At 40.7% G+C, this 22798-nt stretch overlaps 1 protein-coding gene across 13 annotated transcripts in view; it reads left to right on the forward strand.

Moving 5' to 3' along the window:
• The window catches only part of HUWE1 (HECT, UBA and WWE domain containing E3 ubiquitin protein ligase 1), a 141549-nt gene that overhangs the window by 85041 nt on the left and 33710 nt on the right, over nt 1–22798 (forward strand). For 11 of the 13 annotated variants that reach the window (XM_059049730.2, XM_067023828.1, XM_067023823.1 and 8 more), the window contains 18 exons: nt 2158–2374; nt 2754–2876; nt 3623–3860; nt 4262–4492; nt 5776–5898; nt 6360–6455; nt 7023–7292; nt 8692–8844; nt 10332–10459; nt 10685–10766; nt 11624–11800; nt 12279–12438; nt 12729–13087; nt 16168–16363; nt 17584–17751; nt 19056–19201; nt 19618–19684; nt 21968–22182. In XM_059049730.2, the coding sequence (XP_058905713.1) occupies nt 2158–2374; nt 2754–2876; nt 3623–3860; nt 4262–4492; nt 5776–5898; nt 6360–6455; nt 7023–7292; nt 8692–8844; nt 10332–10459; nt 10685–10766; nt 11624–11800; nt 12279–12438; nt 12729–13087; nt 16168–16363; nt 17584–17751; nt 19056–19201; nt 19618–19684; nt 21968–22182 (3149 nt within the window). The remainder of the gene's footprint in view (nt 1–2157; nt 2375–2753; nt 2877–3622; nt 3861–4261; nt 4493–5775; nt 5899–6359; nt 6456–7022; nt 7293–8691; nt 8845–10331; nt 10460–10684; nt 10767–11623; nt 11801–12278; nt 12439–12728; nt 13088–16167; nt 16364–17583; nt 17752–19055; nt 19202–19617; nt 19685–21967; nt 22183–22798) is intronic. The other 2 variants (XM_067023825.1, XM_067023831.1) reach the window with 1 other exon arrangement.

Genomic DNA, 22798 nt, shown 5'->3' on the forward strand with positions numbered 1-22798 from the left:
TTTTCTTTCTGCTCACTCTCCTACTACTGCAAATGACCTCTGCTCCTACCATTTCCCTGAAATGTCTCACCAAGGTATCTGTAACCTCCTTGTTGCTAAGTCCATTGGATACTTTTCAGTCCACTTCTCACTTTTCCGCAGCATGATGGTTGACCTATCACCTCCTTCTCAAAATACTCTCTTCTTGGCTTTTGTGGTATTAATATTAAGCCCTCCTGCTTTCCTGTTACCTGTCTGACTACTGCACTCAGTCTCCTTTTCCTTTCTCTGTCCCTCAAATGTAGCTGGCAAGTGACATAGTTGATTTGTGTTTTAGTAGTTACTTTGCCAGCTTTGTGGAGACTACAGTAATATGATGCAAGACCACATTAAAGATGTGCACTGGGGACTTCCCTGGCGGCCCAGTGGTTGAGACTCTACACTTCCACTGTGGGGGGTGCGGGTTCAATCCCTGGTCAGGGAACTAGGATTCCACGTGCTGTGCAGTGCAACCAAAACAGTGAATAAAGATGTGCACTGATCTGTCTTTGCCATCTTTTGCCCCTTAATGTAAAATCAGTGGGGAACCTATTTTCTATGTTCTGTACGTCTACCAATTTTGTACATTTGCCACTTTCTGACACCTTAATGTGAAGGAAAATGTAGACGACTTCTGGGAATTGGGGGCTCTGCCCAAAAGCAAGCAGAACATGGCCTTTGGTGTTTCCATTTGTTATTTTAAACCCCCTTGAATTTTATGTTCTGTTTTAATTTGTTTAATTCTGCTCCTTTGTTTTAATTTGAAAGTCTACTGCCACTTTCCCCAAATTGAAGGAAAATTGACCATCCAAGAAGATGCTAATGTTTATCTCCCCTTTCTTTGTTATCTGTGACCTTGGCACATTCTGGGGTTTCTGTGTGGGCCCAGCCCATGCTTTTGATGTCTGTTTCTCTGTGGTTACTGGCCTTTTGTTTTTCTCTTTTATCCTTGCTGACTACCTTTGAGCCACTTTGCTGTCTATTCACTTGAAAACGGTGGTGGAAAAGTACAAACTTAATGTGTACATGCATTAGGCTTTCAGAGTCTAGGCCCACCCAACCTCCAGCCAGGCAGTGTGACTATCTGTAGCCTGATGCCTCATTAGGATTGGGAGATACTAATTTGGATGGACTGGGAAAAAGAAAAGACCTGTTCCTTTCTTCTTATGCTGTATATCTCAGAGCTTACTGAGTTTTCGGGGTACGATATGTGGCACCAACTCAAGTAGAGCCTTTTTTTTTTTTTTTTACAGTGGGTTCATATATACATGTGTATAATTGAGAGATATGCTTTGATTCAGACCTGGATCGTGATGAAATAATGTTTATTTCAGACATGCTGTGACAGCATTTTCATTTATGATTTTAAGAGTAATAAACATTCACTATAGAAAAAGTACAGAGAAATGTTTTAAGAAAAGCAAAGAAATTACCCAAATATAATGGGTTTAGATATATTTTCTTTCCCTTTTTCTGTGCATCTCCTTTTACATGTTTATATTTGGATTCTGCTTTTTTGGTTCAGCAATATATACCAAAAAGTATCCTACAAAGATGAAAATTTGAAATACTTTTAATCTACCTAACACCTTACAAGATTTTTATAAGAAGGCCACTTTTTAAATTTTTATGCTTTTCCTAACAATCTTTTTTTTTCCTTTGGGGCCCATACATTTAATGTGATGAGACGATACTAGTATATATGTGATGTTCTTTTCTGGTCTAAGTTGTTAGCATTTTTGCCATTTTTAAAGTTCTCTGTAGGCATTTTAAGTGATTCCATAATTCAGTACATAGATATATCATTTACTTAAATAGTTCATATTGTATATTGCTTTCTGCAAAGGTGGTTTCAGTTTATATCTCCTAACAGTGTGAGTGCTTATCTTGTTTGTCTTTCATATTTATTATATATTGAATGCCAACATACTTCTCTGTCTCCTGCCTTCAAAAGAGGCATTTATTCCCTGTGGAGCTTCCATTTCAGATATCATATGTAGAGACAAGTCCAGGTATTTCATAGAATGTTTGAGTGGGAGGGAGTAGTCAGTCATTAAAATGTATTAACAGTAATGTGTCTGTTATAATGAAACCATTCTGAAAATACTGTACAGCCTTATTCTGACTTTTGGGTTCCAGCTTCCTCTAGATTAGGCAGAGCACTGGCTGAGCTATTTGGACTCCTTGTTAAACTTTGTGTGGGGTCTCCTGTCCGCCAGAGAAGGAGCCATCATGCTGCCAGCACCACCACAGCACCAACACCCGCTGCTCGATCAACGGCCTCAGCTCTCACTAAGCTCCTCACAAAGGGCTTATCTTGGCAGCCTCCACCATATACGCCTACTCCACGCTTCAGGTGAGGTTCCGCTTGAGATGCAGAATCTAATTGGTTCCTTCTCCACTTGAATGCAGAGTGAGCCACTGAATTAGAGGACTTGGAGGTCCCTTGTTTTACTCTTAAATCTGTACCCCAAATACTGTTTAAGCTACTTGTTTTGGTTCTGCCTAGTCTAAAATATAGAGATTTTAAAAGCATTTGTAATCAAACTGCATTCCAATAACCTTGTATTTACTAGTAGGTGGGAACTGTCACCCTTTTTTGCCTTAGAAATTTTAATATCCAAACTAGTCACCCAGTGCAATGTTAAATTTTACTCTTGGCTTTTACTTGAATTTCCCATCGCTTCTGTGTCTGCCTCAGAGAAGGTTAACTTTTTGTTTTTTCCCTCTTCCAGGCTGACATTCTTCATCTGTTCAGTTGGTTTTACATCGCCAATGCTGTTTGATGAGAGGAAGTATCCCTACCACCTCATGCTGCAGAAATTTCTCTGCTCTGGGGGCCACAATGCTCTTTTTGAGTAAGGATCATGTTGCTTTACAGAGAAGCATTGTTTGGAGTTTGGTCTTTTCTGTGTGCCTTAGCAGCCCACAACTTTCTAAGCCACCTATCCTGTGACAGTGGGATACATAGAGACAGCCATTGGGTACCCTTTCACGTTTCAGGAACTAACTATTTATCTCCATCTTCCTGGAGGGTGGGATTCAGCCTGTCCTAGGAATGTTTGTAAGGGTCTCTGTTTTTCTTCATTTGGCTTGTAATGTCTGGTACATATTTTTCTAATAGACTTGTCCTTTTCTGCTGTTTCTCTGAATATGATCATTTTTCTGCTTCTTTTGGTCAGAAGATTCTAAGCTAAGTTTCACTTTGGGGTTTTTGTTTGGGCTTTAAAAGTAAAGCTAGAAGTGGTAGTAATTTTGCCATATATGCATATAACAAATATGTCAATAATATATCAATAAAGCTAGAATAAAAATCCAAATAAAAGGTAAAGCTCTGTATTCAACATCTTGTAATTACCTATAATGAAAAAGAATTTTATATATATAACTGAATTGCTGTATACCAGAAACTAACCCAACATTGTAAACCAGCTATACTTCAAGTAAAAAAAGGGGGGGGGGGTAAAGCTAATAAATGTTGGACAGATTGGAAGCAATAGCTCCAAGAGGGACTGGGAAGCTTTTGAATGTGTCCCTTTCTCTCCCCATCCCCAATCTAAAATACTAATAGTCTATCTCTATACTTTCTCTTATTTGAATTTAGAACGTTCAATTGGGCTCTGTCCATGGGAGGCAAAGTTCCTGTTGCAGAGGGATTAGAACATTCAGACTTACCTGATGGCACCGGAGAATTCCTAGATGCTTGGCTAATGCTGGTGGAGAAGATGGTGAATCCCACCACGGTGCTTGAATCTCCACATTCACTGCCTGCCAAATTGCCTGGAGGTGTTCAGAACTTCCCACAATTCAGTGCCCTCCGCTTCCTTGTGGTAACTCAGAAAGTGAGTAGTCAGCATTCTAAAACCAAGAGCAATTTCTCATGCCAACTGGGTAGCTCCCACTCTGTTTTGTCCTCCTTAGTGAAACAGCTCGATTGGTAGAGAACCACTAGATCCTACTCCTAGATAGGGCTGCCTTGCAGAATGGGATAGAGACCACTTGATAATTTTCTGTTGTGTAAACATTTGAACTGTAAACTTCAAATTGGTACTTCCAGGTTGGTTTAAATGCCCCTTCTCTGTACTTCCTTGCCCCCCCCCCCGCCGCCAGCCTCAGTACTACCTAGGATTTTGTTGTTGGCACTGATTGTGGAGGGACCGTCTCATAAGTCTTTGACTTATTCTTCCTGGGGTTTTGAATTGAGACAAAATGATCTTCACACAGCTTTTCAAATGACTTACAGGCAGCCTTTACTTGCATCAAGAACCTGTGGAACCGGAAACCCTTGAAGGTGTATGGTGGGCGAATGGCTGAGTCCATGCTGGCCATCCTGTGCCACATCCTCCGAGGAGAACCTGTCATTCGAGAGAGACTGAGCAAAGAGAAGGAGGGGTCTCGAGGAGAAGAGGATACAGGACAAGAGGAAGGTGGCTCCCGCCGGGAACCTCAGGTCAACCAGCAACAACTACAACAGGTGGGGTTCTGGCTTCACACTTCAGGGCCAAGACTTTGCACCGGAGAATATACTGCTTGTGGGGTTTCTAAGTTTCTTAATGCCTGGTCCTGTTAGGGGATAGGTTTAAATTTGTTCCCTCTTTTACTCCTTATTTTTTTCTCCTGAGAAAGCAGGAAAATAGTTTCAGTACTCCTAATAGGTAAAAGATTTGTGTCCTCCCAAGCATACTGTTTAGTATTGGAAGTCTTTTACGTATTCTCAGTAGGCTGTGGTTGCTATGTTCTTTGGAGGCAAACTGTCCTCAGCTACTTTCTCATTAATCTATAAAGAGAAGGGATATCGTGGCCCAAGTTTATTTTCCATCAAGAGCTTTTGGAAACCTTAGCCACACAAAACTTTTGTTTTTATCTTTAAATGTAAAAAAATTGGAGGCTAGAAGGCGTGGGGGATGCACTTAGATCCTCACGTTTCAGTCTCAAACAACATTTAGCATACTCCTCTTGCAATTTGTGTGTGTGTGTGTGTTCTCTATATCTAGAGTCCTGTTCAAACATGTCTTCTATATGTACATGCCACTTTTTTTATTATAATAGTTAAAAGTGCTCACTTAAAGAAAAGTTAGAAATATACCAAAATACTTTTTAAAGACATTCTTAATATCACCACACAAAATAGTCATTATGTCCTTTTTTTTAAATCACTTAGTTCTATGCCTAATTTTTACATAGTAACATCATACAGTATGTAGGCTTATACCACTGTCATTAAGAAAATGGGTCTTTTTTACTTCTTAATCATTCTTTTATTGCTGGATATGTTGATTTTCTTATTATTTGTTGTTGTAAAGCTGTGATGTATAGTTTCTTTTTCTACAAATTTTTCTATGCATCTCATGATTATTTCCTAGTTGTAGATTTCCTGAGTCAGTTTTTCAGGCTCTTGTTCTGTTGCCAGTTTGTCTTCAAGAAAAGTGGAACCAGGTTTTGCTTCTGTGTGTGAGTCTCAGTCTTTGAATTAGAATAATCTTCCTAATGATAATAACCATCTAGGTGAATTTTCTTAAAGGATGGAATTGAGAATCACCTTGGCTCCTTGCCCCAATGTGTAGTTCTGTGTAAATGGTATGGAGGCACCAGGCAGAAAGGATCATTCACGTTATCTAACTGCCTTACCTTATAAATGTTCTCAGTTCATATGAAGTTAGGAAAACTTGTTTACATCTTAAAAGGATTCCTTTCTTTTTAAAATGCATTTGGATTTCTCCTTTACCATGGTTCTGAGATCCTACCTTCTTTTTATAGCTCATGGACATGGGCTTCACAAGGGAACATGCCATGGAGGCCCTGTTGAACACCAGCACCATGGAGCAGGCCACAGAGTACCTTCTAACCCACCCTCCCCCAATCATGGGAGGAGTTGTTCGGGTGAGTTGGCTCAGGGGCTCTAATCTTTCAGGACATTGGTTTGGCTGCTGATGTGCTTTACTTCTCTGTGCCAATATTTTCTTTACATGCTAACTCTCATAGCTCTAGAGTATAAGGAGCAGAAGCTTTCTGTCTCCTAGTCATGCAAATTACTGGACTTTGCAGAGGAACTCTTAAATTATGCATAATCAGAAAATAATAGGAAGGCTCTCTTTTGTGAGATGCCAAATAGGTGGTCACATTGAAGCTCCTTTCCTATATTTAATTTTGTTGTGATTTTTCCCTCTCGTTCTCGTAAGTGACCAGGTAAGCCTAATTGAGTTTGACTCTAGAGAGCAGCATTCAGAGCCCCTTTTCTTCCTCTCTAAAGCTTGAGCACAGGGTGTCTGGTTCCTTATGAGTTGTGTGTGTAGTTCTTTGGAGTGTGTGTAGTTACTGGATTTTCTGTTGTTGCTCTTCAGGATCTGAGTATGTCCGAAGAGGACCAGATGATGAGAGCAATTGCCATGTCTCTGGGACAGGATATCCCAATGGATCAAAGGGCAGAGTCACCTGAGGTAACTAGAAAACAGAGCTTCCAAGAGGGTCTGACACATTAATCTTAGTATTTCTATGAACATTCTGCTACTACTGCAGAGTAATTGGTTGAATTAAAGTCTAAACAGAGACATGTGAATACTCATTCATCCCAACCTTGCCATCACTAATCTACATTACATTGACCTGAAGCTTTAAGTGAAACAGATGAAGCATTAATATTTATTGTCAAATAAGAGGCCCAAAATGTCCTTGGTAGTACCCGTTAGGCCAAACTTGGCTGTCTTTATTACCTAGGAATCTAGGTAATAATTACTTCAGTTTACCATACCTGCAGAGAATGCAGGAAAATGTCTACAAATGCTATTTGTGGGGGGTGAAGTAGGATAATGCACATAAGTTGCCGGTGCTTTGAGGATTGGAGGTGTCCTTCCCCTGTCTTGCCTTAGCCTGTGTGGCTGCCCTCATACTCGTTGCCACACTCTTAACGAATGTATCACCTGCTTGAGGAGAAGGTAGAGAATATTCATATGGTAGGGCAGATACATTTTTAGAGTCTTCTCACTCTCTTCCTTCCCTGCCTCTAGGAAGTTGCTTGCCGGAAGGAGGAGGAGGAACGGAAAGCTCGGGAAAAGCAGGAAGAGGAAGAGGCTAAATGTCTAGAGAAGTTCCAGGATGCTGATCCATTGGAGCAAGATGAACTCCACACTTTCACAGATACCATGTTGCCAGGCTGCTTTCACCTTCTTGATGAGCTCCCAGACACAGTATACCGGGTGTGTGATCTGATCATGACAGCAATCAAACGTAATGGAGCAGACTATCGAGACATGATTCTGAAGCAAGTAGTCAATCAGGTAAGTTCTCCAGGGGCCAGAGAAGGGAGTATGTAAAATGGTTTTCCTGCCATCTATCAAAACCTAATTTCTTTTTTTTATTTTTTTAATCAGTATTTTTGCATTTTATCTGATATGGATGTATTCTTTCTTTGAATTCTGTAGATCTAGTAATCTAGCTCTTTCTTGAGCGTTTTCCTGCAAAACATGAAGTAACTGCTTCACACACAAGGAAAAACAAAGCTCTCTTTTTCTAGGTATCTCTTCTTAGATTCATCTAAAATGTCAAAAATGTCTCTCAGGGCTTCCCTGGTGGTGCAGTGGTTGAGAATCCGCCTGCCGATGCGGGGGACGCGGGTTCATGCCCCGGTCTGGGAAGATACCACATGCCGCGGAGCGGCTGGGCCCGTGAGCCATGGCCACTGAGCCTGCGCGTCCGGAGCCTGTGCTCCGCGACGGGAGAGGCCACAACAGTGAGAGGCCTGTGCGTACCGCAAAAAAAAAAAAAAAGTCTCTCACTCTTGAGCCCAAGGCCTAAAAAAATGTTTTCCCCTCTCCTCCTATGCAACAACCATTTTGACAGATGAGTCCCCATCCTAATGAGTAGTTGTGACCTATTGTTTGTCTTTTTTTAAGCAGTGTTTTTCCTCATTATGAAATTAATGTATGCTAGTTGTTGAAGTAGAATAAGAAATAAATTACCCTAAATTCCCACATAGCCAGTTAGCATTTTGGTTGTATTTCCTTTACTATTTTTTTATGATTTATGTATTTAAATCACTGGAATCTTGTTTTATATATTTCTTAAGTTTAGAGACAGAGGAAGAAAGTGTTATATGTAAACATAACTTTAGTGTATGGAAACATCACAAGATTAAAAGGCAAACTGAATAAACCCTTCTTCTTCCCCCCACAAGATATGACCAATGTTTAGTTATCTTTAATCTATATTAAGAGCTTATAGAAGTGATTTTAAGCAAACTAAAACCGTAATAGACGAGCAATTACATAAAATTCATTACAAGAAATTTTTAGCATGCATACTAAAGCAAGACCAATGTTTCTAACTGGGATTTTTGTTTTCTGTTTTTAATGATAATTCTGGGGCGGGTGTAGTGAGTAGAACCTTTGTGGGATTGACTCTATATATGCACCATAAATTTTTTTAAATATTCATTTTCTTTAACTTAGACTTCTTGTAATCTAGCCTAAGAAAATAATTTTTTAGAAGTGCTCCTTTAGTAGCATACATCTTCTTTTGATACAGACACCCTATAGTAAATATGTTAATATTTACCCCTTCTCCTTCAACGAATGTATTAGAGGTGGAGGGAGTATTTTACAAGGTTGAGAATGTTTTGACATACCTCATCATACTCAATCTACAGTTTTTGACTTGGCCACTTTTCTGCTTTCCTAGGTGTGGGAAGCTGCTGATGTATTGATCAAAGCCGCTCTTCCCCTGACAACGAGTGACACAAAAACTGTGTCAGAGTGGATCAGTCAGATGGCCACCCTGCCCCAGGCCTCCAATTTGGCTACTAGAATCTTGCTTTTAACACTGCTTTTTGAGGTAAGATTTAGACCTTTTGATCCTTGTGATTCATTCATCAAAGAATCAAACACCTACTATTTGAGACATTGAAGAAGGTAGAGAGAGATGTAGGACATGTCTGCATTTCATAGCCTACAGTTTCTAATAGGCTGTAATGTACACAATTAAGTACAAGATACAGCATTCTATGCCACATGAATGGCATAAACAGTTTTATCTGAGTTCAGGGGGCACAGTATGCATCGCTGCTGGACAATGAGAGAAGGGCTTCTCAGAAAAAATGTTAATTGAATTGGGTCTTAGAGGATTGGGGGATGAGGTGTAATTATAAGAAGGTACTTAGAATGACTATTAACAGTTAAGTTGTGGAGTATTTTTGGCTTCTCTGACTAGCAGCCAAAGAGTGGGGTAGGATGTGGAAATTTGGTAATAGGTGTCAGATAGAATCTGACTCTTCTTTCCTACCTGGTCAGTCAGCAGATTATTTGAGGTAAAGCGTGGTTTGGCCAGGACATGTTCTTGTTCCAGCCATCATAGGAATTAGGAGGCACCTAACCTTGAACAAGTGATTCTTCATTCTTAGCTTATCGTGTTTAATGGTGAAACCTGGATTTAATGGAGTAAACCCTTATAGCAACTCAGGAGTTAAGTCCAATATATATGTCAGTCTGTGTGTCTACAGTCTCAGGGCTTTCCTTTGTGATAAAAGTGGTGATTCTTATTATATAGCACTTGTGAATAGATACTTGTGGGAAATGTTGCAAAGTACTGAATGCTGGGGGTCCCCCAAAACATTAAAATATAAAGAAATCACTCATGAGCCCTCCTTTTTTAAAAAATCACAAATGACAGCCTAGTATTTTTCTTCTAGTCTTTTTTCTATACATTTAAACAGTTGGGATCAGAGTATTTAGAAAGTTTTGTATTCTTTTCTCTCAGTATTATATTACAAATATTTTCCCACATCATGTATATATTATTCCATCTTTTTGAGGTCCCCTAGTTTAAATAACTACCTATTGTTGGCCATTTAAATTACTTCCAGTGATTTCCTGTTACATCAGTAACACTTTATGTAGCCCTTGTAAGGGGAACCATTAACTCTGTTGCTGTGTTTAATTATTCCATCTTCCTTGGAAGATTATAAAGGTTCTCTGTAAATCAGAAGCTTTTCAACTAGCATAGGTAACAGTTCTTAATGATAATAATGATACCAGTAACAGTTTCCATATTAAGCACATACTAATGTACCAGTCACTGTGTTGGCACAGTGTATCACAGTTACCTTGGAGATAGAAATTATTCCCTTTGACCCATGAGGAAAACCAAGGCCTAGAGGATTTAAGTAACTAATCTCGGACCACACAGCTGGTAAGTGGTGGAAATGGAATTTGAATTCAACCAATTCTATTAGCATTCGCTCTGATGTTCTATACCATGCTAATCCTTGATACTGAGTAGAAGCTGGTATTTGTTTATTTTTTTTCCTTTGTTTAATCAATCAGGAGTTGAAGCTACCTTGTGCTTGGGTGGTTGAATCTAGTGGCATCCTTAATGTCCTAATCAAACTCTTGGAAGTGGTTCAGCCCTGCCTACAGGCTGCCAAGGAACAAAAGGAGGTCCAGACCCCAAAGTGAGTGACCCTGTAATCTCTCTTGTTTTCATTTCTGTTGCCCTGGGGATTTGAGCCCTCAAGCTTAAGGCTTGAATCAGGGAGTTTTCTGTGTCATGTATGGGACAAATCTTGGATACCTTTTGTGGTTTGAAAATTGTGAGGTACCTGATGAAATCAAGATAAATTTTCCCATGTTGTGCAGGTTTCTGGCTTGCCCAGAGTAAATCATTTCTCCTGTTTTAGGTGGATCACCCCAGTGTTGCTTCTGATTGATTTCTATGAAAAGACAGCCATCTCCTCAAAAAGGAGAGCCCAAATGACTAAGGTACATAATATGGTGTATGTGGTGAGCAGAACAGCTCAGCTTCTTGAGGCAAGAATAGACCAGAAGATGGGCTTCCCTGGTGGCACAGTGGTTGAAAGTCCGCCTGCTGATGCAGGGGACATGGGTTCATGCCCTGGTCTGGGAAGATCCCACATGCCGCGGAGTGGCTGGGCCCGTGAGCCATGGCCACCGAGCCTGCGCATCCGGAGCCTGTGCTCCACAACAGTGAGAGGCCCGCATACCACCAAAAAAAAAAAAGAACAGAAGATAGTAGTTAAAAAAATGTAAAGCTCTCTGATCAAGGCATTAATCTCTTGAGGGATCTTGATAGCTAGAGTTTTCTTTTGAATTGGGAGTTTGAATTTTTTTTTTAATGGAGCTGCTGGCTAAAGGGTCTAAGAACTTACCCTGGAAGTAAATGTTAAAGAAGTGTTCTGTCTCCAGAGGAGGAGTGGCTCTTTTATGTGAAGGACTGAGTGTGCAAGGATTCCTCCAAAAGCAAGTGCTTCTTATACGAAAATTATATATGCCACATCATCTTAGTACCTTCCCAGAAACAGAAGTTTTGTTCCAGTACATCTAAAATGTTTACCTTTTGTGTAAAATAGTAGGAAACAAAAGGAAAGCAGAGCGTCACAGGATAAGGGTATAGAGTGTTTTGTGCCTATGGAGAGGCTCAGGAATGCGAAGGTTAAGGTATATGAAAACTTCTCTCTTGGTTTGCAAAACATTTTAAATGTCCAATATATTTCTTTTTCCTGGGTTAGCTTTAGCAATGAACACTGATGAAATTACTATTTCTTCTAACAATCAACCTTGTAAGGAAGTACAATGAAACTTTGTGTTCTTGTATTTAGTACCTACAGTCCAACAACAACAACTGGCGCTGGTTTGATGACCGCTCTGGACGTTGGTGTAGTTACAGTGCAAGCAACAATAGCACTATTGATTCCGCCTGGAAATCTGGAGAGACAAGTGTGCGTTTCACTGCAGGCCGAAGAAGATACACTGTCCAGTTCACTACAATGGTGCAGGTACATGCTCACTCAATGCTATAAACTTGATTGAAAAGAGGGGAAGGTGCTGAATATGCCTTTCCATTTGCTTCTTCCTGAGCCAGCAGTCCTGATGTGTTATAAGAACAGTATTACCACTACTAAATGGGGTGTAGTTTTCAGAGAACTGAGTCTTCTTAAAGCCATTTGTTAGGCCATGAGTCTGTGGCAATTTGATACTGTCCCACCCGGAAATGATTTTAAGTGTTCAGTCAAGGATTAGGGAGTGGTTGGGGATGGAGTCTGCTCTATTGGAAAGTTTATAATTTGCTGTAGGGTCTTGTGTATGCCACTTTCCTTCTGAGGACCTCCAGTCTTTCTCTCTGTAAATGATAGGGGTGGGATAAATTGCCATGGTTCCTTCCTGTTACAGCATTTTGCTACAGAGTTCCAGTTCCCCCACCCCCCTTACAATTCTTTTTTCAGTAGAGATGTTTTTTTCTGCTTGAATTCCTAGGTTAATGAGGAAACAGGGAACCGGCGCCCGGTGATGCTGACACTCCTGAGGGTACCACGGCTGAATAAAAATTCTAAAAACAGCAATGGACAGGAACTTGAGAAGACATTGGAAGAAAGCAAAGAAATGGATATCAAACGAAAAGAAAATAAAGCCAATGGTATGGACTTTTAGTTTTGAATCTTTCAAGGAGTGTCTTACACAAAGCTAGTGTACCTTTATGGCTTAAATTCTGGCCCGATTTCATCATGAGTGATTTCTTATCCATCAGATTGCTTGGTGACTTAAAGATACACAGTCCTCCTCTTTATGTGCCTTTTCATCTGGTCTTTGAATTGGTATTTGGTCTGTTTCTCTTAATAGGACCCAAGTGTTTGACTGGTTACTTAAGAGGGAGAGGACGGGAGGAAATGTCGTTAACTGTCTGAACACTTACTTTCCCATTTATAGATACCCCCTTGGCCCTAGACAGTACAAATACTGAAAAGGAGACAAGCCTGGAAGAAACAAAAATTGGGGAGATCCTGATCCAGGGCCTGACAGAGGATATGGTGACTGTTTTAATCCGGGCCTGTGTGAGCATGCTAGGGGTCCCTGTGGACCCAGACACTTTGCATGCCACCCTTCGCCTCTGCCTGAGGCTCACCCGAGACCACAAATATGCCATGATGTTTGCAGAGCTGAAGAGTACCCGCATGATCTTGAATTTGACCCAGAGTTCAGGCTTCAATGGGTTTACTCCCCTGGTCACCCTTCTCTTAAGACACATTATTGAGGACCCCTGCACCCTCCGCCATACCATGGAAAAGGTGAGTCTTTTTGGTGTCCGATGCTGGTTTAGCTTTACATAATACCTTGTTCTCCTTGCTCTCAGAGCAGATAGACTTCCGATTCTTCATCAAGTGTATAGCTAGGTGTTACAGATGATATGCTCTGCCCAGCAAAATTTCCCAACTGTGTGCTCAGGTGCTTGCTTAGGTATGGTAGATTATCCCATTGAGTGACATTTAAAAGGTACTAGAAAGTACATTTTTTACCCTTAAATTTACTATAGTGATAGCTCTTATCTAGAAAGTCCTCTCTAGCAATATAGGTTTATTGAACCAAAACCTTTTTTTTTAACATCTTTTTTGGAGTATAATTGCTTAACAATGATGTGTTAGTTTCTGCTTTATAACAAAGTGAATCAGCTCTACATATATCCCCATATCTCTTCCCTCTTGCCTCTCCCTCCCTCCCACCCTCCCTGTCCCACCCCTCTAGGTGGTCACAAAGCACCGAGCTGATCTCCCTGTGCTATGTGGCTGCTTCCCACTAGCTATCTATTTTACATTTGGTAGTGTATATATGTCCATGCCACTCTCTCACTTCATCCCAGCTTACCCTTCCCACTCCCCGTGTCCTCCAAAACTTGTTAATAAGGAACTAGGATACCCTCCACCAAGTTCATGTTTTAAAGGTCATTCTCTTATAGGAGTACTTCACCCAAGGGCCTGTTTTCCAACGTTGTGTTTTGGGGTTGTAAAAGTTCAGTTGACTCTTGAATAACACAGGTTTGAATTGCACGGGTCCACTTATATGTAGATTTTTTTTTCCAATAGTAAACACTACAATACTACCACAATCCACAGTGGGTTGAATCCACAGATAAAGAACCTCAGATGTGGAGGGCCACTATAAATTATTTGTGGATTTTCGACAGCACGGAGGGTTGGTGCCCCAACCCCCATGTTGTTAAAGGGTCAGCCGTAGTAAAATTTTTTGAATGTTTATGACTGATAAGCTCTTTACAAATGTGCATTGTGCACATGAGAAAACTGAGGTTTATTTGTTTATTTTAGGAAACATATAAAGCAGTAGAAGAAATAACAAAGCAATTAGAAAAGTAAAAACCTTTATGTCATCAACTTTAAGACATCAGCAGAGGGTTTGGGGGCTAACATCTCACCAATAAGGCTTTTTCTCCACAGTACTTTTACAGACTCTTTCCTCTGCTAATTTCTTTCTCAACAATCATCAGGTGAATGCTACTGACTGCATTTTCAATTTCCTCTCTTGCAACATTGTTTCCCCACGTTGATATATAGTGTTGCTGTTTGCATTTTTGTGCATAGCTTTGTCACATTTAAGGTCCTTTTTCTTATAAATACTTAGAAATTGGATCAAAAGGTATATATTGTTTTTTAGCTTGCTTGCCAGAAAGGTGGTGCCACTTCATACTTCTATGCATATATGAGTGTATATCTCACATTCTTCAGACAGTTCTTCTTCAGCCAGCCTGTTTGATTTCACCTGACACGACCAAAACCAAAAGAAGGCTGTTAAAGACAGCATGTACACTGATCCAAGGTCAGGAGACAGCCCAACAGAGAAGAAACAACTATATACAGACAGGATTCTGACTTAAAAACAAACATACTTAAAATGTTTAAAGCTGGGCTTCCCTGGTGTCTCAGAGGTTGAGAGTCCGCCTGCCAATGCAGGGGACACGGGTTCGTGCCCCGGTCTGGGAAGATCCCACATGCCGCGGAGCTGCTGGGCCCGTGAGCCATGGCCGCTGAGCCTGCGTGTCCAGAGCCTGTGCTCCGCAATGGGAGAGGCCACAACAATGAGAGGCCCCGCGTACCGCAAAAAAAAAAAAAAAAAAAAAAATGTTTAAAGCTTATACAACTTTTTTAAATGCTATGAAGAAATATAGGTTCTTTTTGGATGACAGAAAACTTTGTAAGCTTAAAGGAAATTTTATTTGGGGGTGTGGGAAACAAAGATCAGTGGCAGGTTTAACGTATCAAGTAGCAAAATGTAAATGCTTGATAATATCCATTGCAGGTACGGGTGTGAAGAACCAGGCATACTCTTACTTTTGGTAGGAGTGGAAATTGGTGCAACCACATTGGAGGGCAATTTGGTACTGTCAGTTTAAGATATCCTTTGACCTAGAAATTCTGTGGCTAAGAATTTATCTGATAACTAAAGTCAAGTATGCCAAGGTACATATACAAGAATGTTCACTATAGAATTACTTGTAATATCAAGACTAGAGATCTAATGTCCAGCAGAGGACTGAATAAACGATGGCACATATGGAATTACACTTTTCTGTATTTAAAAAATGGGAGTTACTTTGTGATTGCAGCCTGGCAGGCAAGATGTAGAAGTTGTTACGCTAAACTAAAGAGCATGACCAATTTGGTAAGAAAAGCATTGAGTCCAAAAGATTTTTACCTTTATGAACATAATTCACAGAGCAATAGATCGTGGGAAATACAGTGGAACTGTTTTCTTTATATTTTCCTATATTTTCCATGATTAACAAGTCATTTTATGAGAAGAGCAAAAACATGACAATGTCTAAGCCTTGTGGTATCAAAGTAAACAGTCCATAAGTAGTTTGATATCTCCTGGCTGTCATTATCCAAGACTGATTATTGACTTTGAAACATAAAGAAAGCATTTAATTTTGTTCTTATACACTAAGTGGATGTCAGTATTACATATTTTTAGAGTTTGAACCATTCTGGTTTAAAATTGGGATGGCATTTGGGAAGGCTAGGAGCTGGCACTTAAATTTGGGAGCCATAATCTGGATGAACAATGATCTATATATGTTACCCAGTTTCTATAAAGGTCACATATCATCTAGTCTAATAGTTGATCATTTGGGGGGTATGTTGAATGCTGTAACTTTTTTGTAAGCCACAATTTTTGAATTGGGAAGGAATAGGACTTGAAAGACCAAGTGTATCCTTCTCCCAAAGATCAAAGGCTGTCATCCACTGTCTTGAGGCAGAACTTGGTTGGTATTTTAATCCTTGGTAACTCTTCCTTGAATGCAGTTGTGTTTTAGAAAGTGGTCTTTAATCAGCAGTGTTCTCCCTCTCTTTACTAGGTTGTTCGCTCAGCAGCTACAAGTGGAGCTGGTAGCACTACCTCTGGTGTTGTATCTGGCAGCCTCGGCTCTCGGGAGATCAACTACATCCTTCGTGTCCTTGGGCCAGCTGCATGCCGCAATCCAGACATTTTCACCGAAGTGGCCAACTGCTGTATCCGCATTGCCCTTCCAGCCCCTCGAGGCTCAGGAACTGGTAAGTTTACCCTTTTCTTGGCCTTTGAGACATTGAGGTCTGTGGCTTAGTATAACTCCAAAAATTTTCTGTGAGGAAGCCTATAACTTGGAAAACCTCCTTAGGCAAGCGTTGGAACATTGGCTGGTTAATCAAGTGGGTCAATTCAGGGGTAGTTCAGTAGCTTCTCTGGTCCTTGCCCTGTGGTAATTCCTGCCAGAGATTCCAAGGACTCAGTCTAGTCCTTGCCTTCAAATAACTTAGCTTGATGTGACAATAGTGAATGTAAACAGTGAATGGTTTACAGATAGAGTGATAATTGAGGGACAAATGGACATGTGACTTATGTGATACAGTAGGAAGAACCATGGTGTATTCTTGCCAAAAATGTTTGACCTATAATTATGAGGAAACAATTAGATAAGTACAAATTGTGAGACATTCCATAAAACAACTGACCTAGACTCTTCCAAAATATTAATGTCGTGAAAGGAAAAAATGCAAGGATCTCCTAGATAAAAAGGAGATGAGAGAAAACCACCAACCTTGATGGGATGCTGAACCTAGATAAAGGAGATTTGGAGAAGTTAGAACAGTTACTATATATTAACTATATATTAAATATATAATTATATCTGTGTTAAATTTCTTGAGTATTATGGTATTCTGGCTATGTAGAAAAATATCCTTGATTTTAGATGCAGGTAGACATATTTAGGGGTGGACAAATGGTGATTCTAGATGAAAACTATATGGATTTTTTTGTACTAACCTTTCATCTTTTCTGTGGGGTCTTGGGGCTTTGGGGGTTTTTTTGTTGGTTGGTTTGTTTGTTTTTTAAATTAAAAGTTGGGAAAGGGACTAATTATTTTGGGAGCCCCACAGAGGCCCCCCCCCCGGCTCTGTGCTGGGCATTTCTCATGTATGGTCTCCTTTAATCCTCAAATTTTCAAGAATGAGAAAATTGAGGTTTGTTGAAATAATTTGGCCACGATCCTGTAACAGAACTGGATTTCAAAACCAAGTGTCCCCAACTCCAAAGCCTATACTCTTTTTTTTTACAATTTGATATTGCTGTATGAAATCCTATGGTATTTAAGGAAGGTAAAAGCCAGATTTTCTAGTAGACTACTTGAACATTGTTTGGAAGTGGGCCCCCCCCCCCGCTTCTGAGTCTTTATCAGTAACCAAATGTAGGTACCTGTTCATTACTGACTGATTTTTCTCTCACTTTGGCTTAGCTTCAGATGATGAATTTGAGAATCTTAGAATTAAAGGCCCTAATGCTGTACAGCTGGTGAAGACAACCCCCTTGAAGCCCTCACCTCTGCCTGTCATTCCTGATACTATCAAGGAAGTGATCTATGACATGCTAAATGCCCTGGCTGCATACCATGCTCCAGAGGAAGGTATGTAACTAGTCCACCTGAGGAGGCTGGGCACTTTGTTTAGGTCACTTCAACTAACTTATGGCTTAGTGAGCCCTCAACTATTTGCCCACTCTCTGGGAATCAAGATGAATAAGACACATAGCCCACTTCTCTGAAGAAGTTAATAGTCATACAATATGAATGATAAGGATAAGGAGATTGCCAGAATCTTTTGTATGAGAGTACATCCCATACAGAGGGAAGAATGAACAAAGATTAAAAAGGAGATAATAAGCAGGTTGAGCAGGTTGAAAATAAAATACCAAGAAGTCTCCAATGTTTTCACTCTCAGAAACAAAACATAGTTGTTGCCCAAAGATCTGGGAACAATATTAGAAGGTGTGGCTAGGTTTCCTGACCTCAGAGACCACCATCCCTATCTTTTGTCCTTAGTTAAGGTGCTGCGGCTAGGTTTCCTGACCTCAGAGACCACCATCCCTATCTTTTGTCCTTAGTTAAGGTGCTGCTTTTTTTTTTTTTTTTTTTTTTTTTTGCGGTACGCAGGCCTCTCACTGTTGTGGCCTCTCCCGTTGCGGAGCACAGGCTCCGGACGCGCAGGCTCAGCGGCCATGGCTCATGCACGGGCCCAGCCGCTCCGCGGCATGTGGGATCTTCCCGGACTGGGCCACGAACCCGTGTCCCCTGCATCGGCAGGCGGACTCTCAACCACTGCGCCACCAGGGAAGCCCAAGGTGCTGCTTTTAAGTATTGGGAAAGTCATGAATGAATTGCTTGGAACTCAAGTTCCATTCCAGTCAGATCCTTCTGGATTTTATTCAGGACATACTTATTTGATAGGCTCCACAGAATTGCCAAAAGTTGATGAATAGTGCATTTAAGAAGTCAAGAAAATCTGAGTCTTTACTTTAATGATTTTCATCCGTACAGCACTCTGATCCTTATAGAGCTCCTTGCTTTTCCCACAATCGCAAAACCTTTACCCCACCTCCTAATCCCTCCTCCCCCCAAAAATAATAATTTAGCTATATATAGCAACCATTTATTGACCTCTCACTGTACTAGGCAAAATGTCAGGTATGTTCATTTAAGCTTAGTAGTGACAACTAAGGACAGTGAGGAGAGTAAATTGCCTGTGGTCACAAAACTAGTGATAGAGTGAGGCTTTCAACCATGCTCTCTCTACATTTCTCATTCTTAAATCAAAGCCTGGCAATATGACTATGTAAACAGTTGTAGCAACTTGGAGCAAAATTGACCAAGCTACCAGATGGTCATTAACATTGCACAGTCTAAAGAGTTTTGTTTTGTTTTTATTTTTCTAGCAGACAAATCTGATCCTAAACCTGGGGGTATGACTCAAGAGGTTGGCCAGCTCCTGCAAGACATGGGTGATGATGTATACCAGCAGTACCGGTCACTTACCCGTCAGAGCAGTGACTTTGACACACAGCCAGGATTTTCCATTAATGTAAGTCAGCTCCAACCTTCTATCTGCCTTCTCCCTTTCAGTACCTACTACGGGATATAGGGTTATGCCAGGGATATCTCAAAGGTGTTAATTTTGATGTATCTATAAATTATCTGTTGCCTAAAAATGAAGATTGGCTTGTCCCTGGGATTTTCTTTTTTCTCCTTGAATTAGAAATGTTTCTTTAATTCATTTTTCATTCTCATCTTCCCCTGTTCCCTTTCCCCTCAATCTTCCAGTCGCTGTTTATAGTGATGGCTTCCCACGGATTATAGTATAGAGAAGGAAAAGGTGGTTAAAAGATAGACAAAGAGAGTCTATAACATTTACAGCCAGTACCCTGAAAAGGAGTCCTGCCATTTGGGGACAACTGTCTTTGAAATTAATAATGGCTCAGGAGTTTTCTTCCTCCATAGAGTCAGGTCTTTGCTGCAGATGGTGCCTCCACTGAGACTTCCACATCTGGGACATCCCAAGGAGAAGGTAATGGTTTGCTTTTCTCTTTTGTTCTTATTTCTTGGGAAGACAGCTTAAAGAAACGGAGTGTCCTGGGCAGGCAGTAGGGGAATACAGGCATAATTGTCAGGTTTACTTGCGTAAGTGAACTTTCTCGGCGGTGAGCTCAGCATTCTGTAAACAAAAGGTCCATCCCAGTTATCTGAGACCAGATTAAGTCTTTATATTCTTCAGGAATACATGCACATCTCCTTAGAGCTAGCAGCTCAGGACTGTAGGCCCCATTGCTACCAGCTCCAGAAATTACAATGCTTTCTTTAGGGTCTTTAGAAGACTGCCATTTGATTGCCCCAGTGAGAGCTGGTGCTATAGGCACAACAGTGATGTTAAAGAGCATCCATTAGTGACCAGAGCCAAGTAAATCAAAGACCCTGGGCCCAAAAGCCAGCTTTCTATATCAGCATTTCACGTGTGCCTATGTTTTCTTATTGGGATTTATTCCATTTCATAGTATATGGCATCCTGGCCCTGCAGCCACCCCTCATTATATGCTAAAGTTAATGGAACTGGCCATTAGAAAGAATGAAATTTTGCCATTTGCAGCAACATGGATGGACTTGGAGGGCATTATGCTAAGTGAAATAAGTCAGACAGAGAAAGACAAATACTGTATGGTATCACTTATACATGGAATCTAAAAAAATAAAACAAACTAGTAGGACTTTGCTGGTGGTGCAGTGGTTAAGAATCCTCTTGCCAATGCGGGGGACATGGGTTTGATCCCTGGTCCAGGAAGATGCCACATGTCACAGAGCAACTAAGCCCGTGTACCACAACTACTGAGCTTTTGCACTCTAGAGCCCACGAGCCACAACTACTGAGCCTGCACACCACAACTACTAAAGCCTGTGCGCCGCAACTACTGAGCCCGCGTGCCTAGAGCCCGTGCTCCACAACAAGAGAAGCCACCGCAATGAGAAGCCTGTGTACCGCAACAAAGAGTAGACCCCGCTCACCACAACTAGAGAAAACCTGCGTGCAGCAATGAAGACCCAACGCAGCCAAAAAATAAATTTTTGCATATATGTGTATATATTTTTTAAAACTAGTAAATATAACAAAAGAGGCAGACTCACAGATACAGAGAACAAACTAGTGGTTACCAGTGGGGAGAAGGAAGGGGGGGAAGGGACGGTATAGGGGTAGGGGGTTAAGAAGTACAAACTCTTAGTTATAAAATAAGCTACAGGGATATATTGTACAACACAGGGAATATAGAATAAATAAAGTTAATGGAACTGTAACTTAACTAACCCAGTAGTGGTTGCTGTGGTAATATCCTTTAGTTCTACTCTTTAAACCTCTCCGTATATTTCTTTTGGTAGCTTCCATGCTGGCTTATAGAACTTTGGTGCCAGTGACACTGTTTTGGCTACACGATTTATATGGTGGATTTTTATTTTCTAGCAGTTTCAACAGAGCCCATTGGCTACTTGCCAAGAATTAGAGAAATGTCATGTGGAAACAATTCTAATGAGACCTTTCAAGAGCTCCTTCTCCTTGACAGGAAGGATCTTTGAAATCTAAGTTGAGATGTTATACTTAATGCCAGTTTAGTCTCTGAGGATAAGCTTAAAAGGCTAATAATTAGTAAAATATTGGTTAACTCATTTTACTGGTCATATGTAGTATATAGTATGGGTGATGGTAGTATCATTCAAGGGAAGCATCATTGCCCACTATGTGGCAGACTATAGTAGACACCAAAATTAATCAGATTCATTCCCTGCACTTAAAGAATTTTGTCTAGTGAGGGTGACATGCAGTGCTTTTAGTACAAGATAACTGCTGGAATGGAGGCGTGCTGGGATAAGATATAGTGGGCACATGATAATGATAGCATCTCAGTATGCCTGGATGAAGCAGGAAAGCATTTATAGAGGAGATCAGCTTTTGAGCTTAGCTAGATTAAGTAAATGTGTGCCACACAGACATGTGGGAAGAAGAGGTAAAAGTATATAAGGCATGTTTGGAGAACTACTGTTAGTACAGTATTTCTGGAACATAAAATGTATAAGAGGAGGGAAATGGCAGAAGATGTGTGAACAGTTGGGTAAAGCCTCTCTGTTGTAACTATATCCGTAGAGCACATCTGAGACCTGTGTCATATTAGCTATCTTGTCTTTCCACTGCAGTAGGAGGAGGGCATTCAATTTGTACTAGTGGCCTGAAGTATCCTTTCCACCTAAGACTTGATTTTACCAATATTCCAGTGTGGAATTGAACCAGTGTTTGGCTCTTTCTCAACAGCTTCAACTCCGGAGGAGTCTCGGGATGGGAAGAAAGATAAAGAAGGGGACCGGGCATCTGAGGAAGGCAAGCAGAAAGGCAAGGGCAGCAAACCGTTAATGCCGACCTCCACTATTCTTCGGCTTCTGGCAGAGTTGGTGAGATCCTATGTTGGTATTGCTACCCTGATTGCCAACTACAGCTATACTGTAGGCCAGTCTGAGCTGATCAAAGAGGTAAGATTTCTAATTTCTGCTTAATATTTTATACTGTTATCATTTGGATACCTGCTATGTGTTGGATGCTTTGCTAGCAGCCCGTGCATGCTAACCCAGTGATGAGAGAGGCAGAGGCCTCTTAAGACACATTAAAGAGCTAGGCCTTTTTCTCCATGATGTGGAGCCATCAGGCTCATTTGCAGGGAGTGAGTTGATGTAGTTAATTTGTTTTGTAGAAAATCACTTGGTCTGCCTTATTAGAGACTGCAAAAGGCAAGGTTGGAGTCAGAGAGACCAGTCAGGACACTGATATAGTAATCTAAGTAATACAGGACCTTGATGAAGTTGGAGGGGGAAATGAATGAGTTGAAGAGAAGATGTTTTAACAGTAGAAATGGACGAGATTGGATTTGGAGGATAAGGTGAAATCAAGGACTCGATGTTTCTTGTTTTATGTTTTTTTTTATTCCTTTTGTTAGAAGAGGAAATGGTTCGAAGAGAAAATGTAGAATTTGAGAGGTATCTGTGGATCACCTAGGTAAAGGTATCTAGGAGACAGGAGAATAAATGAAGTACACAGTATTGGAGTTTATCTTCCAGGTGTACTCACACCTGTGCAAAGACACCTGATGTG

Source organism: Kogia breviceps, chromosome X (assembly GCF_026419965.1).
Source record: "Kogia breviceps isolate mKogBre1 chromosome X, mKogBre1 haplotype 1, whole genome shotgun sequence".
NCBI lineage: Eukaryota > Metazoa > Chordata > Mammalia > Artiodactyla > Physeteridae > Kogia > Kogia breviceps.